This window comes from Dama dama, chromosome 22 (assembly GCF_033118175.1).
Source record: "Dama dama isolate Ldn47 chromosome 22, ASM3311817v1, whole genome shotgun sequence".
Classification (NCBI taxonomy): domain Eukaryota; kingdom Metazoa; phylum Chordata; class Mammalia; order Artiodactyla; family Cervidae; genus Dama; species Dama dama.
The window spans coordinates 878,579-890,694 of record NC_083702.1 but is presented as its reverse complement, the minus strand read 5'-3'; the positions used below and the strand labels follow the sequence as shown (position 1 = coordinate 890,694).

Genomic DNA, 12,116 nt, shown 5'->3' with positions numbered 1-12,116 from the left:
GTGTCATGGTTGCTCAGAACCTCCTGCCGCTCTCAGGAGACCCCAGGTCATTGAGACACATGATTCCATGACCGTCCTCTTTATGCCGCAGTTAACTGGGTTCCTATTGGCTGTGGGCATGGGCGGACCGTGGGAGGGTGGCCGGGACTGGCCCAGATGACCATCCGGGAGAAAGAGCTGCCAGCACACCCTCAGGGCCAGTGTGTCCATCAGCAGGACTCTGGATCCCTACTGCTCCACCTGTCTGCCTCTCTGCTCACTTCCCTTGCCCTGCCCTGCTGCCCTCTGTCTCCAGAGGACTCAGGTCTGCTGAATGGAGTGGGTGGGGGCATGGGCAGGGGCTCCCTGGCTGTGGGTGGCAAGCTTCAGGTGAGCCTCTTTTGGGCCCCGGCTGCAGTGGCCTCTGCTCCATCCAGGGAGGGGACCTGGTCCCGGGCGCGTGATGACAGGCATGTCCCCCTGCGGCTGGAGCGGCTGTCCTCGCAGGGAGCCTGCGGCCCAGCAGGTGCTCCCCGAGCACTGTGGCCTGTGCCACTGCCCTGACCCTGTCTCCTCCTGAGCTGGTCCCGCCTTCCGGCTTTAGCCCCAAGTCGAGGGTGCCGCCCCGCCCTCAGACCCACTGTCCCCCACCCACTCGAGGGTCCAAAGGCCAGCAGCAGTGCTGTGTGTGCAGCAGGGCCCGTGCTCCTCCAGGCCCAGCCTGTGGTGCTGTCCAGGCCCGCCCCCCAGGCTCTGGGTGGGTTGAGCCCGTTAGCCAGTTCTCAGCCCCTGGGTGGTGGGCTGGCTGTAGGACAGATGGCCACTGCCACAGCACGCTGGGCTGGGGGAGGCTCGGCAGGGCTGGCTGTGTGGCCAAGGCGAGGAAGACGGGATGGGATGTGTGACTGAAATGGGTCTGAGGGGGTGGGCAGGCTGAGGTCGAGGATGTTGCTGGTGTGTGGACAGGGGCAGGTGTGAAGGAGCCCATTTGTGAGTGGCATGGGGTGGGTCAGGGATGGGAAGGAGCTGCGGGTAAGTGGTGGACGCAGCACCTGCAGCTCACAGCCGTGTCAGCACAGAGGGGACGAACGGTCCCTCCTCAGGGGAGGGCGGCGTCTGCCCATTTTCTAAAGATTAAAATTCTCCTTTAGTTTCAGATACTCTGAAGCCAGACTCTTTTCCCCAATGAAATGGGTCCCTAACAAGCCAAGTGCCTCCCTCCAGCCGAGGGGAGGGTCTGAGGAGGAGCACTGAACGCCCTTCCCTCTGGGTGCAGCGGGCTTGGGTCCCTGGGCCACTCTGGTGGAGGCAGCCTGCTCTCAGACCCTCAGTATCACTGCTGGTCCCCCTCTCCTCTGGAGTCAGCAGGCTTGTGGTTTCTTCATGAGGGTGACCTGCTGTCCTGCCTAGAAGTCCTCAGGGTGTCCTTCCACGTCTCCTCTGGGGCTTGGCTCCATGCCCTGTCCCCTGCGGTTGGTGCCACCCGGTGGGGCGGGGCCTCCACACACCCCTGCCTGCTGACCTGACAGCGTCCTGTGGTGCTTTCTCCAGGGACTTCTCTCCCGCCACGGGGACTGCTGAAGAGGCCTGTGGAGCCCTTTTGCTCAAAAACAAAGGTGACATTGAAGTCACAAGGATGACAGATTTTGGAACTCTGAAAGAAGGAGAAAGCAAAAATATGGTGATCTGGATAGAGTAAGTTTGCCACTTAAATAGAATTACACAGTTGGGTTTTAAGCTGTGATTGAAGAGTTTCTGTAGAGTGAACTTTACTTTGCCTGTTTGTTTTTCGTTTTATGTCTGTCTTTCTAGATTTTCCGCCCTGAAGTAGCCTTTTCACTTACACTCAATTAGAAGTATTTTCAATTGTCATTCTCTTGTTAGATTGAATTCTGTTTTATGGTAATAGTGTTTTACTTTAAAAATTCTGTCTCTGTTCACAGCTAATTTTCCTTTTCCAGGAATAAAGGAGACGTTCCTCAAAACTTAGTCAGCTGCAAGCTGGGTGGCTGGGATAAAGCTCAACAGTTCCGATTTCAAATGCTGGATAAGACCCAACTGTGCCCCGAAGTGTCTCCTGTTTGTCTTCCTCAGAAGGAGAAGGATTTTGCAGATGGAAATATTAACTCACTAGACAGCTGCGGGGGAAGCACAGCCGGGCAGCCCCTGGAGAGCAGTTCAGTGAACAGCAGAGAAGTCTCTCCAGGTAGCCGTCTCACTGATGCCGTCGGGTCAGCCGCACCAGCACCTTTGGCCCAGGGGCTGGTGCAGCTGCTCCCGGGTCTGGGCTGGTGGGGGCTGTGGCTACACTGCTGGCGCTGGCTCTGCACCCTACTGTGGTAGCTCGGGGCTGACGGCTGGAGACGCCCAGTGTGCTTCAGACAAGCCACTTCCTCTGAACGATTCTAAACTGGGGAGAGGCTGCCTGTGCGCCTTTGCCTGCTGGTCAGTGTGTGTGCTAGACCCTTCCATCAACACCACCGCTGTCAGAACAGCTCGCCTTTGGTCTGATTTTGGATTTAAATTTCATCTCCCAGGTGATTGTGCCTGTAAAGGAGAAAATGGACTAAAGGAGAAGAACACATCACAGAAGCAGGTGACAGAGTCCGAACCTGATGGGCTCATCCCTCCAGGGGGAGAAACTCGGATCGTGATCACATGTGATGCAAAGTACGTGGCTGGAGGGTGTGGAAGGAGTTGACCTTAGGGATGTGTGCGCATGTGTCTTGTTCTGTTTCACGTGTGGTCCTTCTGGGTTGGATGTTGTGAAAAAGATCGGTGGTTATTTTGGTGGGACAGAATCACAAGGAAAAGCACTGGAGAAAACTGGTCCAGTCCAGGGGGAGAGTAGGCGTGCCCGCCAAGGGGCTTAGCCTGGCAGAGGACATGAGCCCCCTCAGTCCTGGGAGCCAGTGCCCCAGCCTCCTGCTGCTGCTCCTCGAGCCTGCCTTCAGCGTGCCCTGAGCCCTTCCTGCCCCACCCCTGCCCCCCGCGCAAGCTGACCAGACGGTGGCTCCTGAGCCCTTGCGGGCCCTTCCCCTCTTCTGCCTCCGTCCCTGTGTCCGGAGCCCTGGGCTTTGACTCCCAGTAACCTGTCAGCTCGGAGCTTGGGTGCAGCCCTTCTTCCCTGTCTCATCTCATCTGCACCGGCTGGTTCTACGTTGGTCCAAGGGTAGCTCTGATTAGATCAGCACCTCGCTTCAGGCCAAGGGTGACCCTGTGCACAGAGGGCAGTCCTCACGTGAGCAGTCAGTGCTGGTGCCTGTGTAGCTGTGTGACGTGGCCCAGCCTCGAGCAGCAGAGGGAGGCGGGCCGCAGGCAAAGGGAGACGGCGTCTTGTGTAGCACGGCTCTGATCAGACTTGGGGACACTGGGTGTGTGTTTCCTATTCTTAAGTCTGAGAATCACAGACAATACTATTTTAGGTTTGTGATTTTATCTTATACTGTTCATGGGGTTCTCAAGGCAAGAATACTGAAGTGGTTTGCCATCATTCCCTTCTCCAGTAGATCACATTCCGTCAGACCTGTCCACCATGACCCCTCCGTCTTGGGTGGCCCCACACTGCATGGCTTAGTTTCACTGAATTAGACAAGGCTGTGATCTGTGTGATCAGATTGGCTAGTTTTCTGTGACTGTGGTTTCAGTCTCTCTGCCCTCTGATGCCCTCTCTCAGCACCTACTGTCTTACTTGGGTTTCTCTTACCTTGGACGTGGGGTAGCTCCTCTTGGCCGCACTTCTGTGCCATCGCAGCCATCGCACTCCAAGAGTGAACATGAGTGAACATTGACATTCTAGGAATCAGCAAACTAAGATGGACTGGAATGGGTTATATCTACTACTGTGGGCAGGAATCCCTTAGAAGAAATGGAGTAGCCATCATAGTCAACAAAAGAGTCCGAAATGCAGTACTTGGATGCAATCTCAAAAATGACAGAATGATCTCTGTTCATTTCCAAGGCAAACCATTCAACATCACGGTAATCCAAGTCTATGCCCCGACCAGTAACGCTGAAGAAGCTGAAGTTGAACAGTTCTATGAAGACCTATAAGACCTTCTGGAACTAACACCCAAAAAAGGTGTCCTTTTCATCATAGGGGACTGGAATGCAAAAGTAGGAAATCAAGAAACACCTGGAGTAACAGGCAAATTTGGCCTTGGATACAGAATGAAGCAGGGCAAAGGCTAATAAGAGTTTTGCCAAGAGAATGCAAACACCCTCTTCCAACAACACAAGAGAAGACTCTACACATGGGCATCACCAGATGGTCGACACCAAAATCAGATTGATTATATTCTTTGCAGCCAAAGATGGAGAAGCTCTATACAGTCAACAAAAACAAGACCAGGAGCTGACTGTGGCTCAGATCATGAACTCCTTATTGCCAAATACAGACTGAAATTGAAGAAAGTGGAGAAAACCACTAGACCATTCAGGTATGACCTAAATCAAATCCCTACTGACTATACAGTGGAAGTGAGAAATAGATTTAAGGGACTAGATCTGATAGACAAAGTGCCTGATGAACTATGGACGGAGGTTCATGACATTGTACAGGAGACAGGAATCAAGACCATCCCCAAGAAAAAGAAATGCAAAAAAAGCAAAATGGCTGTCTGAAGAGGCCTTGAAAATAGCTGTGAAAACAAGGGAACTGAAAAGCAAAGGAGAAAAGGAAAGATATTCCCATTTGAATGCAGAGTTCCAAAGAATAGCAAGGAGAGATAAGAAAGCCTTCCTCAGAGATCAATGCAAAGAAATAGAGGAAAACAATCAAATGAGAAAGACTAGAGATCTCTTCAAGAAAATTAGAGATACCAAGGGAACATTTCATGCAAAGATGGGCTCAATAAAGGACAGAGATGGTAGGGACCTAACAAAAGCAGAAGATATTAAGAAGAGGTGGCAAGAATACACAGAAGAACTGTACAAAAATGATCTTCATGACCCAGATAATCTCGATGGTGTGATCACTCACCTAAAGCCAGACATCCTGGAATGTGAAGTCAAGTGGGCCTTAGGAAGAATCACCACAAACAAAGCTAGTGGAGGTGATGGAATTCCAGTTGAGCTATTTCAAATCCTGAAAGATGATGCTGTGAAAGTGCTGCCCTCAATATGCCAGCAAATTTGGAAAACTCATCAGTGGCCACAGGACTGGAAAAAGTCAGTTTTCATTCCAATCCCAAAGAAAGGCAATGCCAAAGAATGCTCAAAACTACCGCATAATTGCACTCGACTCACATGCTAGCAAAGTAATGCTCAAAATTCTCCAAGCCAGGCTTCAGCAATACATGAATTGTGAACTTCCAGATGTTCAAGCTGGATTTTGAAAAGACAGAGGAACCAGAGATCAAATTGCCAACCTCCAGTGGATCATCAAAAAAGCAAGAGAGTTCCAGAAAAACATCTAGTTCTGTTTTATTGACTATGCCAAAGCCTTTGACTGTGTGGATCACAATAAACTGTGGAAAATTCTTAAAAGAGATGGGAATACCAGAACACCTGACCTGCCTCTTGAGAAACCTGTATGCAGGTCAGGAAGCAACAGTTAGAATTGGACATGAACAACAGACTGGTTCCAAATAGGAAAAGGAGTATGTCAAGGCTGTATATTGTCAGTCTGCTTATTTAACTTATATGCAGAGTACATCATGAGAAACGCTGGGCTGGAAGAAGCACAAGCTGGAATCAAGATTGCCGGGAGAAATATCAGTAACCTCAGATATACAGATGACACCACCCTTATGGCAGAAAGTGAAGAAGAACTAAAGAGCCTCTTGGTGAAAGTAAAAGAGGGGAGAGAAAAAGTTGGCTTAAAGCTCAACATTCAGAAAATGAAGATCATGGCATCCGGTCCCATCACTTCATGGCAAGTAGATGGGGAAACAGTGGAAACAGTGGCTGACTTTATTTTTCTGGGCTCCAAAGTCACTGCAGGTGGTGATTGCAGTCGTGAAATTAAAAGATGCTTAGTCCTTGGAAGGAAAGTTATGACCAGCCTAGACAGGATATTGAAAGGCCGAGACTATTTTGTCAACAAAGGTCCGTCTAGTCAATGCTATGGTTTTTCCAGTGGTCATGTATGGATGTGAGAGTTGGACTATAAAGAAAGCTGAGTGCAGAAGAATTGATGCTTTTGAGCTGTGGTGTTGGAGAAGACTCTTGAGAGTCCCTTGGACTGCAAGGAGATCCAGCCAGTCCATCCTGAAGGAGATCAGTCCTGGGTGTTCATTGGAAGGACCGATGTTGAAGCTGAAACTCCAATACTTTGGCCACGTGATGTGAAGAGCTGACTCATTTGAAAAGACCCTGATGTTGGGAAAGATTGAAGGCAGGAGGAGAAGGGGACGGCTGAGGATGAGATGGTTGGATGGCATCACCGACTCAGTGGACATGGGTTTGGGTGGACTCCGGGAGTTGGTGATGGACAGGAAGGCATGGCATGCTGCAGTTCATGGGGTCGCAGAGTCAGACATGACTGAGCGACTGAACTGACTTTATCTTGGGAAAATGTTAGATTGCTTATTGTAAAACATCCCTTTTTTCCTGTAAAAGAATTATTAAAAGGCTAAGGGTGACTGGTTTGCTACCTCTGTGACTTTCCCTGAGTGAAAAGGGAGGTTGTGTTAGATCTGCCTGTCTTAACTTATAACACACACTGAATTGTGTCTTGTTTTTCCAGGAATTCTGGCCGCTGCAGGGAGCTCCTTCTGCTTTGCTTCTCCAATTTCATAATTGGGCGATACCTTGAAGTAAATGTTGTAAGTGAGGAGGAGTCACTGATAGCCATCCGCGAACCCTTTTCGTGGAAGAAGTCTAAAAGTTCCCAGGTGTTAGCTTCTACCAAAACCACAGTCGTCGTGACCACACAGAAAAGGTACCATGAGCAGAAATGAAAAAGCAAGCCCTGATCTCAGGCTCGCGATGGGAGGGACACACACGGTTGCTGTTGTTGAAGGGATGCAGACATCCAGTTAAATGGGTGTAGCTGTGGCCCAGCCTCTTACATCACTGTGCTCGGGGCACGCTGTGAGGACCAGGCGGGGAGCCTGCGACTGCAGCTCGTCTCGGGGTGACTCTCAGGGCAGGACGGGGCTTAACCCTCACCCTCAGCTCCTGCCACCTCTCATGTTCCCAGCAGCACAGCCGCTCACCCTCAGAGACAGCCCGTGTCCCACATGGGCACCCCTCAGGAAGGGGTCAGTGAGACGTGGCTGGCGTAGCCTCTGTGAGCTGTCCACAGCACCCAAGTGTCACTTATCAAGGGCAGCTTGAGGGTCACTTGGCTGCTTGAAGCCCTTTTGAAGATGTGACACCTTTTAAAAGTGAAATTAAGAAAAAAAAACCTGTAACCTGCCATCTACATGTGGCTGGCGGTTGGGGACCACCCAGACTTTAATTAGGTCATCGTCTGGAGAAAGTGCTTTTTGTCTACCTTTTCTCATCTGCAGTAACAAACCCCAGAAGCTCTAAAAAGCAGATTTTGCTTTTTTAAGTTTGGTGCCAAAAATTATGACCTATAGACTGGAGGGTTTTCATGACTTCGTCCTCTGGGTATGTGGCCTCAGCTGCTGCCCCAAGTCCCTGGGATGATGGGTGCTACTTTTCTGTAATGCGAAGCCCTGAATTTCTGCTTACACCCTACCTGGGAATAACTGAAGATAAGATGCGGACTTCAGCTCAGCTGTGGGCTGAAGGAAGACCTGTTGGAGTGTTGTGTGTTGTCGGCCTTGGGTTGGAGCACTGTTGACTCCCGGCATGCACAGGGAGCCGCGTCGACTCCCAGCATGCACGGGGAGCCGCATCTTCCCTGCCCAGTCTCTCAGACTCTCTGACCTGCTCTCTCTGTGAAGCGATAGTCCCGCCCCCGCCCTGCCTGTGATCGTAAGGATCTTTCTTTCCACCGAGCTGGGTCTTTGTCTTGGTGCACCAGTGCTTGGTTGCTCTACGTGGGCTTTTCTCTCGTTGCTGTGAGCAGGGCTCACAGGATGTCTGAGGGCTGACATTGCAGTGGCTTCTCTTGCTGCGGAACGTGGGCCCTGGGGTGCGCTGGCCTCAATAGTTGCAGCACGTGGGGTTAGTTGTCCCACAGCATGTGAGATCTTAGTTCTCAGGGCAGGGATCAAACCCATGTCCCTTGGATTGAAACGTGGATTCTTAACTGCTAGACCATTGGGAAGTCCCAGTTAATGAGGATTAAATGTACAGTTTCTGGCTCTGAGCAGTCAGGAGTAATAAATAAGCAGTAACAGTCACTAGGTCTGTGAACAGTGGTCAGGTTGGGTGGCTCTAGGGATGGAAGCTGAACACAGGAGCAAGAAGTCACATGGTCCGCAAGTGGTGGGTCCCCAGGGCTGGGCTCCAGTTACAGGAGCTTTCTAGAGCTTCCAGCTGTCTTCAGTGGTGCTGCAAGCAGCTTTCTCATCACAAGTTGACCTAACTGAAGAAGTAAAATAGAGCAGGAGCACACATATTTAATCCCCTGGTCAGCTTTTTCACTTTGAATGTTAATACATTGTTCCTGTTCAGGAGCATCCCTAAAACAAACATCTGTTTCCCACCATCAAAGCAGTGACCCAGACTGCCTGTCCTGATGGCCTGGCTCTTTTGGAACTGCCACCATCTGCATCTGCCCACCCCATCAGCTTTAAGCCCTTCAAGACCTAGACCCAGCCACCAGTGGCCAGCAGCCTCCACACAAGGCAGGGCCTGGGAGCAACCAGACCAGGGGCAGCCGCACCCACCACTCACAGCAGTCAGCCCACCATGACCAGAGGACCCACACAGCCCACACAGAGGGCGCGTGTAGCTGTGAGGCATGTGGCTCTGGTGCTCAGCGGGGACTGTGCTGCTGGGTGCACAGGACATCTACGAAAGGCCACTTTTCCAAGGCCAGGAAACGTAACCACCGCCCAGATACTCAGAAATAAGAACAGCAAGCTGGGCAGAGGAGGGCTTCCCTGGTGCTCCAGTGGTTAACAATTTGCCTGCCAATGCAGGAGACACGGGTTCAGTCTCTGCTCTGGGAAGATCCCACTTGCCAAGGAGTAATTAGGCCTGTGAGCCACAACTGCTGAGCCTGCATGCCCCGGGGCCTGTGCTCCTTAACAAGGGAGGCCACTGCAAAGAGAAGCCCTCGGGCCGCAATGGAGAGGAGCCCCCACTCATCACATAGAGAAAGCCTGCATGCAGCAGCAAAGACCCAGTGCAGCCAAAAATACAAAATGTTAGCAAGGTGACAGAGGAATGTGTTCCAAATACAGGAACAGGTAAAACTCCAGAAGAACTGAGTGACGTGGAGACAAGCCTCCTGCCCAAGAGATTTCAAGGTAATGATTGCAGAGATCAAGCAACTTGGGAGAAGAGTGCATGAATGCAGCGAGAAGTGAGAAGTTTTCAACAGAGTTAGAAAACGTAAAGAACCAAACAGATGGAGACTGAAGTAACTGAGATGGAATATGCCCTAGAAGGAATCAGCATTGGATTAGATGATATGGAGGAATGAAACAGCAAGCTTGGGAGACAGTGGTAGAAATCACTGAGGTGGAACAGAAGAAAGAGAAAAGAATAAAAAAAAATGAGGATAGATTAAGAGACCACTGGGATGACGTCAAGTGTGTAGACATTCACGTGATAGGGGTCCCAGAGAGAGGAGAGAGAGAAAGGGGCAGAGAACACAAGTGAAGGCGTAACAGCTGAAAACTTCCTAACTTGGAAAAGAAAACAGACATCCAGGTCCAGGAAGCACAGGGAGTCCCAAACAGGATCCACCCAAAGAGGAACATAGCAAGACACACTGTCGTTAACCTGGGAAAAGTTAGAGGCGGAGTATTAAAGGCAGCACACTGGGTACAAGGGCACTCCTGTAAGACAGTCCGCTGATTTCTCAGAATCTGCGGGCCAGAAAGGAGTGGCAGGATATATTTAAAGGGATGAAAGGGAAAAAACTAACGCCCAGGAACACAACCCAGCAAGGCTCTCGTTCCGATTTGATGGAGAGATCAAAAGCTTTACAGACAAGCAAAAGCTAAAAGAATTCAGCATCACCAAACCAGCCTTACAAGAAACGTTAAAGGGACTTTAGGAAAAAGAAAAGGCCACAAATGAAAGTGTGAAAGTCATGAAAGAACACTCGTAGGAAAGATAAAAATATATAGTAAAGCTTGCAAAAACAGCCTTGTATAAAGCTAGTAATAAGGTTAAAAGGCAAAAGTAGTGAAATCATATGTGCCCGTAACAAGTAGTTAAGTGACAGTGTCGGTTGCACAGTTGTATCCGACTCTTTGTGACCCTATGCATGGTAGCCCACTGGGCTTCTCTGCCTTGGGAGCCTCCAGGCAAGAACACTGGAGTGGGTTGCCATACCCTTCTCCAGGGGATCTTCCTGACCCAGGGACTGAACCCATGTCTCTATGTCTTCTGCATTGGCAGGTGAGTTCTTCACCACTAGCGCCAACTGGGAAGCCCAGTAAATAAGGGATACACAAAAGATGTCAAGTATGATGTCAGATATGATAATCATGAGGGAAGGGAAGTAAAAATGCAGGGTTGTTTAAATGTGTTTGTACTTAAGCAGCTTAAATAACCATAGATGGATGGATGGATTGATGGGTGGATGGATAGATGGGTGGATGGATGAATGGATGGAAGGTGGAAATGGATGGATGGAGGCTGGCTGGATGGAGAGGTGGGTGGATGGATGGGAGGGATAGATAGATGGATGTATGGATAGGTGCATGGGTGGGTGGATAGCTAGCTATCCCCAATGTGGGGAATATAGTCAATAACAATGTATTAATATCTTTGCAGAATGACACATCTTAACTATGCTATGATCATCCTTTTTGAAATGTACAGAAATATCAAATCACTCTGTTGCTTAATAGAAACTAACAGTGTTGTAGGTCAATTATACATCAAAAATAAAGTTATAGAAAAGGACGTCAGATCTGTGGTCACCAGTTTGGTTCAGGGGAGGGGAATTGAATGAAGGAGGTAAGAGGTGCAAACCACCATTAATTAACCAATGAGTGAGTGCTGGGGTGTGACGCGCAGTGGGACGGGTGCAGTCAGCCCTGCCGTGTGCTACATGTGAGGGTTGTTCACGGAGTGAAACCTGGGAGTTCTTGTCACATGGAAAACTATCTTTTTCTGTTTCTCCAACTTTGTGTTTGCACGAGACGGTGAGCGATCATGATTTCTTGATGCATATAAATCAGGTCATTATGCTGCACACTTTAAGTGTCTTCAGTGCATCTGTCAGTATCTCTATGAAACTAGAAGGAAAAGAACAGTTGAGCTCATTGGAAGCTTTGAAACAGTGTTTCTGAATTCCCTGGTTCCTGGAGGCTCCTGGTCATTGGGCCCATTCTCCTATCGCAGGCAGAGCAGCTCTGTTCCTGCTTACAGGAGGACAGGCCCGGAGAGCAGGTCCCAAAGCTGAATGACACTTTATAAACCGAGGACCAAGGCCAGAGCCCAAGGGTCAGTGGCTTTTGGTGAGAATGTGTAAGTGAAGACATCTGGTAGGAAGTGCTGTGTGAGGAACGATTGTTTTTGACTTGTGACTCTCTTTTGTAAGGAACTCACGACGACAACTTCCCAGCTTCCTCCCGCAGTACCCGATACCAGACAGGCTTAAGAAGTGTGTGGAACAGAAAATTGACATCCTGACCTTCCAGCCGCTGCTTGCGGAGGTAAGGATTGTGTCTTAACGCGAAGCACTGATTCTTCTTTGCACTCGAGCTGTTTTCTGACAAACTCAGGATGAACCCTTGTCGAGTTCAGAGGTCATGTGGGCTGGTTTTCACCCTGGGGAGCTGGGAGTGTCAGAATATTGAGTGTGGAGACCATCGCTGGGTCCCTCTGGAGACGGTCCATCCTCACAGCCTTATGGACTTACATGCACCAGGGCTCTGGGGATACCCTCTCCCCACCTGGCCTTTCTCCTGTGTGGCTGAGCCTCTCGGCAGCTCTCCACTCCTGCCGGAGCTCTGAGCACTAGGAAGGCCTGCAGCCGTGAAGAGCAGTGGGGAGCGGAGGGGGCTACCCTCCCCAACCCCGACCCTCGGGCGTCCTCTGCAGGGACAGCTCCTCCTCACCCTCCCAGTGCTGTGTGTTCTCAGGCTTCC

The 12,116-nt window shown here is 50.3% G+C and overlaps 1 protein-coding gene across 1 annotated transcript in view; it reads left to right on the top strand.

Annotated features, from left to right (window-relative positions):
* The window catches only part of MOV10L1 (Mov10 like RNA helicase 1), a 58,810-nt gene that overhangs the window by 13,426 nt on the left and 33,268 nt on the right, over window positions 1-12,116 (top strand). The window contains exons 6-10 of the mRNA XM_061124283.1: window positions 1,531-1,674; window positions 1,941-2,185; window positions 2,517-2,649; window positions 6,668-6,862; window positions 11,567-11,681. Coding sequence (XP_060980266.1) covers window positions 1,531-1,674; window positions 1,941-2,185; window positions 2,517-2,649; window positions 6,668-6,862; window positions 11,567-11,681 — 832 coding nt within the window. The remainder of the gene's footprint in view (window positions 1-1,530; window positions 1,675-1,940; window positions 2,186-2,516; window positions 2,650-6,667; window positions 6,863-11,566; window positions 11,682-12,116) is intronic.